The following is a 13,502-nucleotide window of genomic DNA, read 5'->3' as shown; positions in this document are numbered from 1 at the left end:
ATTCGGATGGGGATGTCAAGATTAGACTACAAGTGTTTTGCACTTTTCTTATAGTGCTCTATATATAACGATGGGGCGATTACCGTAGCTAACTCGAGAGCATGATATAAATTATAAGCGAAATTATCAATCTAAATATAATTTGTGCAAATTGCTAAGCCTAATCTCTGGTTAGATGATTTATATGGGCTTTGTTCCACATGGATTAGCTGGGCTTTGGACATAAACCCCAACTGCATCTACTTAGTGTATGTCTTGGCTATAAAAGCCATGAGCCTTAGCCATTTACCAATTAGCTAAAAAGCCAAACAATGAAGTTGAGTGTGGTTTGTTTTGTTACCCTTTTGGCCTGTGCATCGGCCTATGAGGTGGACCTCTTGACCGAGGATGAGTTTAATCAACTTGCCGATCCTAATCGTAAGCTAAATTAGAATTTGAAGAGTTTTACAATTTATTATCAACTGATTGAATCTCTCCGCCTCTGCCGATGTTCAGCCCAAAACCCAGAAGTGCATGGCCTGATATTGAATTCGCAGGCCAAGAAGGCCGTGAAGAATTTGATGGAACATCTGCCCTGTGGTTTTCCTGAATACGGAATTCCTCCATTGGCGCCCTACACCAATGCTGATCTAAATATTCATTTGGCTGAATCGGTTGTTGAGTGAGTTCTCAGATGATTGCAACTTGTAGGACTTCTCTTCAATTTGGTTTATTGTTGTACCAGTTCCTTGCTGCAGTTTCTGCGCTTCCGTTTCGATGGCTTGGATACCATGGAGATCAAGAAGCTAAAGGTCAGCTACACCTTCAACAAGAAGGTTCAGTTCCATTTCAAGTTCAAGGAGCTAAAGGCCAGCGCTCACTTCCTGAACAGCGACACATTGATCGATTTGCTGCAGGAGCTGGGCCTCTCGGTGCGCTACGAGGGCAGTGGACCACTTGCCTTTAGCCTGGAGGATCTAACGATTCAGGGCTCGTTCAAGTACAAGATGCCCTTTGTCTTTGGCTCGATTAAGATCTACAATTTCGAGTGTGTCGTTTCTCTGGGCGGTGTCAACTCCCACATTGGCGGCATTTTGGGCAATGGACGCATCAATGAGATGATCAACGATATTGTGGATTATCAGGTGCCCGCGTTCATCAATGGACACCAGAAGGAGATCAGTGCACGTATTGAGGCATTCTTTGTGCCTTTGGTCAATGAACGTCTGAAGGGTCATAAGGTCTGGTTCCTGCTGAAGCAACTCACCAATACCACCAAGAAATGTAATCCTACACCCGCTCCTTGGCTGGCCATCCAGTGAGCCAGAGCCACAAATCAAGCAAATCAAGTAAATCAATAAATCAGATGTAGCCTTTCAACGATATGCGACTTTAATTAGCTATGTGGGGTAGCTCTCTCTAGATTGTGCCTATCAAGCATTATCATGCTACAAAACTCTTATCACTCACGCGTGTAGCTATAAAAGCTGCCATCGGTGTTGGCTGACCAATCAGTTGCAGGTTGAGTTTCATTCGAAGACATTCAGCATGCGTTTTCTAATTGTTTTGGCCGGTCTGGTCGCCATTTGTGCTGCGGGCACATTGCCCAAAGAACAGTTCCAACATCCGCTCGAGCAGCGCCTGCTGCAGCTCGCCGATCCGAATGGCGATATCGAGCTATTCAATGAGCCCGAAGGTGAGCGTTGATCTGACCCGAATGACCTAGTCGAAGTTGAGACAATTCTGAATTTATACTTATTTCAATTAGCTGTAGCTACTCCACGCTTTGTGATCTCGTGGCAAGTGCGTCGCATGATCCGCAAACTGCAAAAGCAAATGCCCTGTGGATGGCCCAATCTGGGCATTCCCCCATTGGCGCCAGTGCGTGTGACCGAGGCGAATTTGGACTTGAAGCGCGGCATTGTCGACACGATCAATCACATCTTCCATCTGAAGATCGCCGGTCTGGACGACTTCAAGATCATGCAGTTCAAGCTGAATGTGATCTCATCAAAGATCACCTTCGATTTTCTGTTCAACAACATTGATACAACAGCGCAGAAGTACGAGACCGATACGCTGATCGATGCACTGCGTCAGCTGGGTCTCTCTGTGGAATATGAGGGTGATGGCTCCATTCTCTTCGATTTGATCAATTTGCGTATCAGCGGCACTCTGAAGTACAAGCTGCCAGTGCTGTGGGGCTCCGCCAAGATCCTTTCGCTGAAGACCAACATTGAGCTGGGCGCCGTCGATTCTGATATTAGCGGCTTCATGGGCAATGGCAAGATCAATACGGTTATTAATCGCCAGCTGGAGAATCTGCTCGTGAAGGTCATCAACAATAATCAGGAATCGATTTCCGATATCATTGAGGATGCGATTGTGCCACGTGTCAACCAGGTGCTTAAGGGCAACGACTTCTGGACTTTGGTCGATTTGATTTTCTCCAGCAGCGATGGTGAAAACGAGGATGATCCAATTGTGGTCGACTGTGTGCCACCAGCAGATCCCTGGGCTTAAATTACAAATGATATTCTAGCTTGAGCAAAAGACGATTGCTTCAATAAAGCTTTTAGATTTCTTTTGATAGAATTCTTTGATTTTTTCTATAGATTTGATGAAATAAAGGGCTGGGGAAGCTACTGGGGCATATCATATTTTTTAAAATATTTGTTATTTATTATTTTGTAGTTATTTTATTTCAAATTTAAAATTTACTTCCTTTTATTATATTTTCAAATATTGCTTATTTTATTTAAAAAAGAATATCTTTAAATTTTTATTCTTTTATTAATTACTTTATTGTTAAAAAATGAAAAAATAATATCTTTAACATTTTATTCTTTTATTAATTACATTATTTTATTTATTTAAAATAAATACTTTTTAATTATTTCTTTAATTTTTTGATTTATAATTTTTTGTTTTTATTATTTATTTGTTCTTAAATGAAAATATATATTTTTATTTATATAATATTTATTTAATATTATTTCTAAAAAATATTTTTTGGCTAATTTTATATTTTGATACTTATATATTATTTTAATATATATTTCATTCGCGATTATCACTGCCTTGGCTTGCCCTATATGTACACAGTACACCCTACTCTTCCGTGTCCTCTTAATAAATCTTGTAAGCCATAAGACCGCTGCCTACTTTCAGGCATTCTCTCCCCAATTTTATCGACACTTTAAACACCTGTTCTTGTTCGTGCAATCTAATCAGCAAGCAATAGATTTCTCTATCTGCTGCTGATTTTCGCACCTGGCAGCTGCCACTGGTTTACACTTTAGTCAATCGAAAGCTTTCGAAATGCGCAGCTTGTTTCTAGTGCTGATTGCCTTGCTCGGCTGCTCCTTGAGCTCGGGCCGCGTTCTCTTTGACGATGAGCTGCGTGAGTTGACGGAGTTTTTGCGCTTGCAAATGCAGTGTGGGTATCCGGCCAAGGGCATACCCGTCCTGGCGCCCGCTCAGCTGTCCTACAAGGAGGTGGACATTCAAGCGGATGCATTTAGGTAAGCTCACGAGCCAAGCAGAGGCAGCAGCTACAGTTTCTCTACTCTCCCTTTGCAGTGGGCGTGGCAACTTTACGAACATCTCCATTGTGGGTCTCGATAGCTTCGAGTTCTCTCAGCTGCAGTGGAATAATATATTTCATACCATCAAATTCGATGTAAGCTTTCCCAGCATTCGCTTGACGGCCGAGAACTACAAGTTCGATCTGAGGCGCTTCCTTGGCGCGACTGCCTCGAATAAGTGCGACGGTGTCTTCGATGTGGAATTAATTGATGTACGGGCCAATGGCAGCTTCGTGCTGCGTCCCTCGAGTCTAACGAATGGCATTCATGTCACTCGCTGGAATGTCGACTGGCAGCTGGGAAATGCCATCTCTCAGATCACCGGCACTGGCAGCAAATATCTGGAAAAGATTATCAATTACATCCTTCAGGACTTTCTGCAGTTGCTCATCAATGACAATCCTGAAGAGATCTCACAGTTTATGGAGCAACTGCTTGTCGCGCCACTGAATACGGTGTTTGGTAATGTGGCCTGGTATGAAATAACTGCGATCATCTTGGGTCTGGTCAATGGTGTATTGCCCGTCGAGCCCATTTGTTGAAGAGCCTATTCAAGCTAATTTCACAATGACTAAAATAAAGTGCTGATAATCTTTTGTTGGTCTTTAAAGTTTTTTGATTAATTTCTGGATATATTTGTGCTGATTTGGGACGTGGCAAAAAGACTTTATCTCTTATATTTTTTGCTAAATCTAAAGGGGGTGTGGCATGACTATTCTGCAGTCGAATGTTCCCGATTGTAGCATTTTTTATCGATTTTATGTTATAATTACAGTAGAATCCGGGTATAACGACTCCGATTAAAGCGTCCAGGCGGTTATGTCGCCGAAAATTCGATGTCTTGGTTGGTCCCCACACAAACTTATCTGAAAGAGCCTCCGCTTAGTACGACGACAATCCGCTTATGCCGACGATTTTTCCAGATTTTTGAGTCAATCACCGGTTATTACGCCGTGATTAAAAAAAAACCCGAAATAATGACAACAAATTTCAACATGTATGTATTGATCAGTGATCAGTACCCTTGCTTGTGTGCGTAGCAACGCAACAAATGCTGCTAAGACATAGAGAGGGAGAGAGACAAAGTACAATGCCGACGTCACAAAAATGTTTCTAAACCATGTTATTAATTAATAAGTTTATAAAAAATGGTTGTTTTGATTACAAAATTTAAATTGTTTTATAGTAAAAGCTACTACAAACATGGCAACCGTAAAAAATATGTAAAAAAATATTTTTTACTCTTTCTGGTTAAAGCGTCCTCCGGGTATAGCGACGTAAAATCGACGGTCCCTTGAGTGTCGCTATAACCGGATTCTACTGTATATGCTTAACACGTTTTAAATGTAATTTACATTCTGTTATACAATATTAACATATTTCCATATATCAATTTTAGGAATTACCTTATATTTTTAAATTCGATTATTCTCTTTACTGACTATTGTGAATATTCCCACTAGTGAAGAAAACTGAAATTGAGTAAAAATATTTTTACTCAAATTTCTTTACAAGTTACCAATTACTACAAAATTCGGTTACTTAAATTGCTTTACCCATGAATCAGTATTCTGTAATTTGTCTCGACTTTATACTCACTAATCTATAATTTTCTATCTCTATTTGCAGGTAATTACGATTAGATTTGAATTAAACAAAAAATGTGTATAGACCATTTATATATATTTTGTGTAAGTATAGAAATAAGTAGTCTTATCAATTTATGGCACAAACTTGCAAATCGCTCTAATCGTTTCAACCATAAATTATGTCTATAATACGAAAGCAAAGGCTAGACGAGGCTGGCCCAGGCACCAATAGCAATTGGGAAGAAGAGAAATGAAAATCCATAATCGGATTTGGCGAGAGTCGTCAGCGGGATATCTCAATTCGTCGTTTGTCGGACGGCGAGAGTTCAAACCAATGTATGAGGCTGCTGCCACGCAGCAGGACAACCAACGGGTGGTCCTCGAATGGCTCAACACTTCCTCAACCTCAAAATGTGCTCGAAACACCCGTTCCAAAATTGCAGCAGATGTTTTAGGTTTACTTTTTTTCTGTTGCTCTACCACTAGATATTTGATTTTTTTGTCAACTATCTATTTTTTTTTGTTGCTGCTCTTGTAATATCATTATTTGTTTGTTAATTAGTGGAGAGAAAGAGGGAGAGAGAGGGAGCAGTGAAGCGATTTGGTTTATATTCATATGGCTGCTGATTTCTTTTAGCATTCGTTGTGGCTCATTTCATTTGCAATTTATGAGTCCTTACGGCGACGCACACCTTGCGCACGCAAAAGGAGCTGACCGAGCACACACACATAGAGAAAATGTCCTTTCATAAGTAGTACGTGCTCTCGGCCATCCTGCGGCGTTTGCATTGTCCGCAAACGCAGTTTTACGAGCTAAGGAACAGCCTGCGCTTTGTTTATTGTCTCGTTGATTGCGATTGTGTCCTTGTTCCCCATTCAGTCGATGCCTTGAACATTTGCACTACTTTGGCCAACAAAGTTTCGCTTTTTTCTTCTTCTATGTATTTCTTTCTATTTTATGTTCATTTTGTTGACATTTACGATGCAATTTTCGAAAAGCCCTTAAATCATAGCTGGGTCCTCGGTCAATACTTTCCCTATGCAGTTTGACCCTCTTCCATTGCCTGGAGTGCCGATTTCGCTTGGCCCAGTTTGATTAGCCTCAATTTCAACCGCAATTCGTTTTCGGTATGCTGCACAGATTTGCATGTGCTGAGATTCTGGGTTTATGAGTCCAAAGTATCTAGATCATGCTTGTCAGTGGGGAAGAGTTATATATATATTGGCTGCTTCGCCTGTTGTTGAGGCTGTTGTGTCTTGTCATGATCATTTATTTTCACCTATTCAATATATACATTTGTAAATTAATTATATACTATGAATTATATATTATGAATTATATAATTAATTATATATATTAATTATATGAATATGTGTTATTTATAAATTATATTATTATATATGAATTATACGAATATGTTTTATTTTGAAATTAGTTATATATGAAATTAATTATTAAAAATAATTTGTAGAAAAATATTTATATTTCATATACAAACTCATTAGATCTTTTAGATTTTAACATTGACACATTATTTTTAATTTGAGCAGAATATAACTTTAATTATAATTATTTAAATTTCTTATATGGTATCCCATATTATTCGCTATCACTATTTTTAATTTGCATACAGAATTTATTCATCAACTCAACAATGTGAAAATTTTATTGGTTTTAATAAAAAATTGAATACATTTTTTTCAAAATTTGTTTATATGCAAAAGCAATTTAAATTTAAATTAAAAAAAGAAACATTTTAAATTTAAATAAAAAATTGTTTTTTTTTTTTTAATTTAAACTAAAAAAATGTTTGTTTAATGTTGGAATTGTTTGTATTTATATTAAGTTCTACGAGGGATATCTTCAAATATATATTTTTAGGATACACAAAATGTAATTCTGTTAAATATTTAGTCTATTATTAATGTTAATACCACTAAAATCAAAGTTGATATCGTTTTGATTTCTTTTAAATTAAAGAACTATTTTCTAGCCCCTAACTACTCTTAATTGTGTTTCCCACAGTTTTGTTTAGCCTCAAGCTTTTGCTTGTCAAAAACATTCCACAAATTACTTCAATAAACCGCAACATTCCCTTTTAGTTTTTACTTTAGCTTAACAAGAAACTTTCTGCTCCCTTTGTCTACCCTTAATACCTCTTTTAAACGCAGCCACCACAGAGCTTTAATTGCCTCTGGCTATAGCTGTACCTCCTTCGTCCTTACTGCTCCTTCTTAACAGGAACGCCGAGCAGAGGCTTGCAGTTAATTGAAAAGTTTATGCGGCTTTTGCCTTTTGGCTTACAGTTGGCAAGACGCAAATATTTGCATGTTCCAGTAATACTTGAGAGCAACTAGTACTACATAATAAAACCCAAAGGGGGCGGAGTAGGGCTATCAAAAAAAAAAAAAAAAAAAATAAATAAAATGAGAAAATGTAAAAGAAAAGGGGTTGCGTATGTCATTTGAGAATTTATGACAGGCGGCACTTGAGCGCGGAATTGTTAAGCACGAGAATTAAGATTCATTAGCGGAGCTCAAAGGAGAGATAGAGATGCAGAGAGAGGGAGAGACAGACAGAGATAGTACAGCAGATAACCCTTGCTTACACAATGGCCGTCTGCTGCACATAAATCAAAAGTTTTTGGCAAAAAGTCCTGATACGCAGATAGGCGGAAATCGAGGGCATGTTGTGTTGCCTAGGAGTCTCTTAAAGGGGTTTCCCTTTCGGCTCCACTCGGTGTTTGTTTATTCAAGGATCCCTTTTTATTTGCTTGTTCTGCTTCTTGTTCATCTGTTTGCCTTGTTGCGCATTAAATGAGTTTTAATTTGAAACGTAGTTGCGACGCTGCTTCTTCTTCGCCTTTTGTGCACAACAAGTCAACGGTGAGAGCAAAGAGGTAGGCGCAGTCGGCACTCCTTGAAGGCAGTGAAAGCGGGTATATCGATGATGCTGTGACGTATGTAACAGAAGCAGAAGCAGAGGCAAGCATCAGAACTATCTCTAGAGCACTTGACACCATCAATGGCGCGATGGATAGATCAATTAATTTTTATCTATATTCTATATATATAGATATATCGATAAATAACTCTCACTTGATTCGCTAACCTGATTGAATGTAATTTTCTAATTGAATGTCTTTTCTACAGAGTATCTGCTAGCCAGTTACACCCTTTGACTTTTCATTTTGATTGTTTGTAATTGAGCAACGCAATTTACGTAAAATCGCGTTCTATAGGTGCGCTGTCCTGTAAATGAACAACAGGAGCAGCAGCAGCTACGGCAGCCAAGGATGCTGAAGGATGTTGAAGGTAGCTGTTATGTTCTGCTTTTTTTTTTCAATTAAGGTTGACATGTGTCTGCTTGCTCTCTCACAGAAAAAAATTGTTGCCCTGCGACAAGTCAAGCTGAAAATTGCGCATTTGAGCCCAGCGCCAGGGAAAATTGATATCAGAGAAATCGGTTTTCTTTTTTTTTAAGGGAGGTGGGTTGCAAGAGTTCTGTCGCGGCTCGCCTAACAGGATTACCAGGCACTTGCATCTTACCGATAGGCGAGCATCGCTATGCAACTATGTCTGCGCTTTTCTTGATAGACAGCTGGCCTGATCTGAAATTTGGGGCCGGGGATATCAATCAATTTGATGCTCTGCTGCATGTTTTAATTGAAAAATTCCCTCAGACCAGGCAACTGTGAAACAGTTTGAGGCGAAGTTATTTGGGTTTTTCAGGTGAAAGTTGCATTAGATGAGAGTGATTAGAGATTGAAAATGGGAAAATCGATAATGTGTTTAAGGAATGCAGAAATGATATGGATAATATAAAATAAAAATGATTTTAAAAAATTATAATATAATTTGAAATATAGCATATAACATATAAAATAAAAAATATATATTAAATATTATATAAAATATGAAATATAAAATATAAAAATGTAAAACATATAATAAAAAATAAAAATATATAAAATTAAAATTGTATAAAATAAAAAATAAAAATAAAAAACATTTAAAATATAAATTATAAGATATAAAACGTAAAATATAAAATATGAAATGTAAAGTGTAAAATATAAAATTTCATATTAAATTATAAAACATATATACTTACATATATACATATAAAAAATAAAAACGTAAAAAATTAAATAGAAAAAATTAAAATATTTAAAATAAAAAAGAAAATATAAAATTAAAATTGTCCAAATTTCATATTAAATTATAAAAATGGTAACATAACAGGAAATTATGATGATATTTAGTCAACCAGAGTCACACATCAGATTAACGATTGGCAATGTATTTTTATATACTTAATAAGAATCTCAAAAGGAAATATCTAGCATACGATAATAATAAGATTAATGATAGGATAATATATAGAGACGATATATAGATGGTATAAGCAGATTTGCCCACTTAGAGTACAGCATTTCCATCGAGGTGCTACGCCATTTACCGTTAAACGAAAGGATAATGCGATATATATATAAATGGATGCTGGTATCTGTGATGGTTGGCAAGCGCTAACAAACCCAAGCCAATTGTGGGCAACCCACATACATGAATTCCTGCTGCGTGCTGCACGCTTCCTCCTCCTGCTGCTCCTGCTCCTGCTGTTGTTGCTGCATGCACACAGTCAATCAATCAATGCTCTGCAATTACACTTCAATTGACAGTGGTTAAGCCGTGGCGTGGCTTGCCAGAAGGCGCTCTTCGCGCAAACATTTCATAGATGACTTATTGGACTTTTGACAGCTGTCAAACCAGAGCTAAAGAAGCGCAGCACACTTGCTGGCATTAGCATGACAATGGGCGAGCGAGGTAGCATAGATGCTCGAGCAGAACGGGGCAGCTGTCTTAAAGGAATGTGATGTGACATTTTTGTCAAATGTTTACACCTTTAACCCTTTGGCCGGCCATTGTCTCACATGGGGATGCCAACAGGCAGGGGTTACAGGATCAACAGCAGCAGCAGCAACAGCCACAGCCACAGCATCAGCACCAGGATCAGAATCTAGCTCGAAATCGGGCCAAGCAATTGTCATTGAATTACTGTTGTTGCAATGTTTTGTTAATTTTATATTTAATTAGCGGCATTTGTTTGGATTTGTTGGGCTTAACGGAGCAGAACGAGGCGACAAGCTGAGGGACATAAGCAAAGGAGAGATATGTGTATAAGAAGTTATGGAGTGATCTAAATGGGTTGTTGTAGCGCAAGTATATTCTTTGCTTACACTTTGAAGATTTTGCTAAAGAACTAACATGAGAAGTTATGGAGGAATCTATAAAGGGTTGTCTACAGACAGTATGATCTATATGTTAACGGTTTAGCGAAAGCTGTAAAGTAATATGAAGTAATATCTCCTCTAAGACAGAGCTGCTTGCTATTTACGATATAATTTGGAATTTGAAAGAGATTTCATTAGCTGCTTGATATATCATATAGGCTCTAGAGTTGCATAAAGAAAATTATGAAGATCATCACATAGTTATTCTTATATAAAGTAAGATGCGCTCACAGATATATATTTAGACCACTTATGATGAAAGTTGGAATATTATTTATTATAATCATATATACATATATCTGGAAATTTTTAAAATGATTCACATAAGATTTTCTATATATACATGTAAAGTACGATATTTACCATAATATATTCACTTCATAATGAAATTTCAAGGTATTTATTGTATCATAAATTAATTTCTACATTGAAATTTCTGAAGCATTTAATTTAAATAGCTTTTCCTAACAAAATATGATTTTCCCATGTATACTTTTTAAAACATTTCACTAGGTAAAAATATCATATATCATATCATATAGCTGAATATATTTAGGTAAGTTTGAAGTGATTCTGACATGAGATTTTTCATGTAAGTGAACTTTCCTTCACAACTTTTGTATAATTAAAACTTTAAAATTAAAAATAAATTTCATCAGCTATATAAACTGTATCAAATATCCTCTCATATAGCTCTATCTATATTGATAACTGCAGCCAACATAATTATGTTATTTCCCAAGTTATCAACGCTTGTCTGACTGCGTGCAGCAGCGGCAACAAAACCCAACTCAAAACATTCATCAAAATTATGTCAAATCATGCAAGCGGCTGCTGAAAAAAAAAAAAAAAAATCAAATCCGAGAAAAGAAAAAAACGAGGAAAATGCTAATGAAAATCAATGCAAAAGTGCATTAAAATAAATTTCATTGGCAAGGCGAGAAACCGCCAAGATTCGAGTCGGCAGCTGCCACAGGAAGCTGTCATGTTTTTGGCCCAAGACACACGCACGCAGGAGGCACAGGACAAGACTGACTGACTGACTGACTGACTGATAGACAGGCAACAAAATATCAGACTGCAGCGTCATCTACAGCGGCTCTACAGCTCATCATAATTTCCTTGCGGCTGCCTTCGGCTGATTTGCATTTTTAATCTCATAAGGATGCTGCCAGTTTCATTGTCCTTTGCCATGTTTTTCCTTGCGGTTGTTGCCAGCTGAACGGATCAACAAACAAAAAAAAAAAACGATCTTTGAAAAAAAAAAAAAAAAAAATCTTGTAATAGAAAAAAATGTGAGTGAGCGAGTGTGTGTGTGTACCCTGGTTTGTGATCTACATATGTTTAATCCTGGATTTGTAACACGCCAGAGCCTGACTCGCTCGCCTGTATAATCCTATGTCTCCTGCCTGTCTGGCTGGGCTGTCTGTCAGTCTGACTCTCTGTCTGTCTGCCTGCCTGTGCGTCTTACTGTTATGCTTGAATAATTACTCTAATTAAAAGTGTTTCGATTTCAGCTTTAGCTTTCATCTTCCTCTGGCTTAGGCCTCAAGCAGATTTTCATTCTTGGGTTGATTTCCTTTCGATTTCTATCTTCATGAACTGCGAGTGAGTCGATCGCATTTTTGATTTGGGTTTTCTTCTGAGCGAATATGTTGATACAAAATGTAATTATCTTGGCCATAAATAGTTGAGATAAGGACTGACTTTGAATTGTTTTGATGTTGTGACAATTTACATTAAATGTAATCTCATACTTACCTTGCTTTGCATATTCCCCTTTTTTCTTCTTTTTGGAAAAGAAATGCAAGAATTCTTTTAATGAAGCTAGTAATTTGAACATCTGTTATTTGCCTGGAAAAATTTCGGCATTATAAAGTTTATATTTTTTTCTGAATTATATTTATAATGTGATAAAATATAATTAATTTTTTAATATTTAATTAATATTTTAATATATAATTGATATATGAATAATATATTGCTGTTCCTTGGAGGCAAAGGAAATTGGATTTTATTCAAGTTCCAAGTTCGGCTTCCATATATTTGTAGTCTGGACCAATATATATTAAAGTTTTATTGACCTCTATTTCTCTCACTATTGATCTCTATAGGAATCTAAGATAATTGAAATAAGTTTTGATTTATTCCAAGCCCCTTTAAACTTCACTATTTTGCGTTATTTACTATAGCAAATATGTGGTTAGACCATTTTTGAGATAACTTTATCATCTTTCAGCTGCAAACGCTCGACTGAACTTTAAGTAGTTTTGTATGAAGATTGTTACGCCCATATCAAAGATTCTGTTAGAGTACTGTATCTATGTCAAACAATAGACAATAGCCGACGTAATCGATCTGTTCCCAATGAATTGTCCAAGCACTTCAAGAAATAAATCATAGAAAACTGAAGATATAAAAAAGAAGTGAATGAGATCAATGCCAAGACAGCGCAAATTATGTGAAAGTAATTTCCTAGATGAGAGAACATTGATAAAGAACAGAACTGAATGCACAAAAAATGAAAATCTGAAACTGTAAGCGATCTCGAAATAAAAACTGTACCGTTAGCTAATAGCCTACCCTCTGACCATTGTCATTTTGTGATGTCATCAAAACTCAATCAATTTGCGGTTGAGAAAAGTTGAAACACTTTTCCTTCACGTTTTTTTTTCTCTCTCTCTGATGTGTGCTATGATTTATTTGTGACGGTTCAGTGGTTCAGTGGTGCACTGCGCCATTTGGCTTGTTGCACTTGAGTGCAACATGCAATGGCCATGTCCTGGCCACAGGACACCATCAGATCATTAATCATGCCCCTAGAGGAAGCTGCTGCTTCTGCTGCTAATGATGATTTCGCATTTCGCAAGTAACGCCAGATAGAGAGGGAAAGAGAGCGAGAGAGGGCGATGCATTTGCTTTACACAAGCATAACCCACACGAAAACCACACAATTTTTACCGCGATCAGGCATTAATGTTCATTGAACTAGAGTTCACACTTTTGAGCAGTTGACAATCGAATTTATTTCATTAATCATTCAATGTGTCTCA

At 37.1% G+C, this 13,502-nt stretch overlaps 4 protein-coding genes across 4 annotated transcripts in view; all 4 read left to right on the top strand.

The window, feature by feature from the left end:
- The window catches only part of CenG1A (Centaurin gamma 1A), a 79,185-nt gene that overhangs the window by 15,815 nt on the left and 49,868 nt on the right, over window positions 1-13,502 (top strand). The gene's annotated exons all lie outside the window — the stretch shown is intronic.
- On the top strand, window positions 257-1,359 carry LOC108609934 (uncharacterized). Its single transcript, XM_018001721.2, has 3 exons — window positions 257-417; window positions 496-661; window positions 725-1,359. Exons 1-3 carry the CDS (start codon window positions 312-314, stop codon window positions 1,299-1,301), a joined length of 849 nt encoding a protein of 282 aa, XP_017857210.1. The 5' UTR covers window positions 257-311; the 3' UTR covers window positions 1,302-1,359.
- Window positions 1,480-2,574, top strand: LOC108609932 (uncharacterized). The gene is made up of 2 exons (XM_018001715.2): window positions 1,480-1,675; window positions 1,748-2,574. Exons 1-2 carry the CDS (start codon window positions 1,528-1,530, stop codon window positions 2,500-2,502), a joined length of 903 nt encoding a protein of 300 aa, XP_017857204.1. The 5' UTR covers window positions 1,480-1,527; the 3' UTR covers window positions 2,503-2,574.
- On the top strand, window positions 3,267-4,176 carry LOC108609937 (uncharacterized). The gene is made up of 2 exons (XM_018001724.2): window positions 3,267-3,503; window positions 3,562-4,176. The coding sequence occupies exons 1-2, from the start codon at window positions 3,301-3,303 to the stop codon at window positions 4,106-4,108; spliced, it is 750 nt and encodes a 249-aa protein (XP_017857213.1). The 5' UTR covers window positions 3,267-3,300; the 3' UTR covers window positions 4,109-4,176.

The sequence above is a fragment of the Drosophila arizonae genome, chromosome 3 (assembly GCF_054131065.1).
Source record: "Drosophila arizonae isolate 15081-1271.41 chromosome 3, UAZ_ARI_1.0, whole genome shotgun sequence".
NCBI classification, from domain to species: Eukaryota; Metazoa; Arthropoda; class Insecta; order Diptera; family Drosophilidae; genus Drosophila; species Drosophila arizonae.
This window is presented reverse-complemented; position numbering and strand designations above follow the sequence as displayed.

Coding starts and splice junctions, on each gene's coding strand:
- LOC108609934 (XM_018001721.2), top strand. CDS start 312: ATGAAGTTGAGTGTGGTTTGTTTTGTTACCCTTTTGGCCTGTGCATCG. Junction 418..495: donor TCAACTTGCCGATCCTAATC/GTAAGCTAAATT, acceptor GCCGATGTTCAG/CCCAAAACCCAGAAGTGCAT. Junction 662..724: donor TTGGCTGAATCGGTTGTTGA/GTGAGTTCTCAG, acceptor TTGTTGTACCAG/TTCCTTGCTGCAGTTTCTGC.
- LOC108609937 (XM_018001724.2), top strand. CDS start 3,301: ATGCGCAGCTTGTTTCTAGTGCTGATTGCCTTGCTCGGCTGCTCCTTG. Junction 3,504..3,561: donor ATTCAAGCGGATGCATTTAG/GTAAGCTCACGA, acceptor CTCCCTTTGCAG/TGGGCGTGGCAACTTTACGA.
- LOC108609932 (XM_018001715.2), top strand. CDS start 1,528: ATGCGTTTTCTAATTGTTTTGGCCGGTCTGGTCGCCATTTGTGCTGCG. Junction 1,676..1,747: donor GCTATTCAATGAGCCCGAAG/GTGAGCGTTGAT, acceptor TATTTCAATTAG/CTGTAGCTACTCCACGCTTT.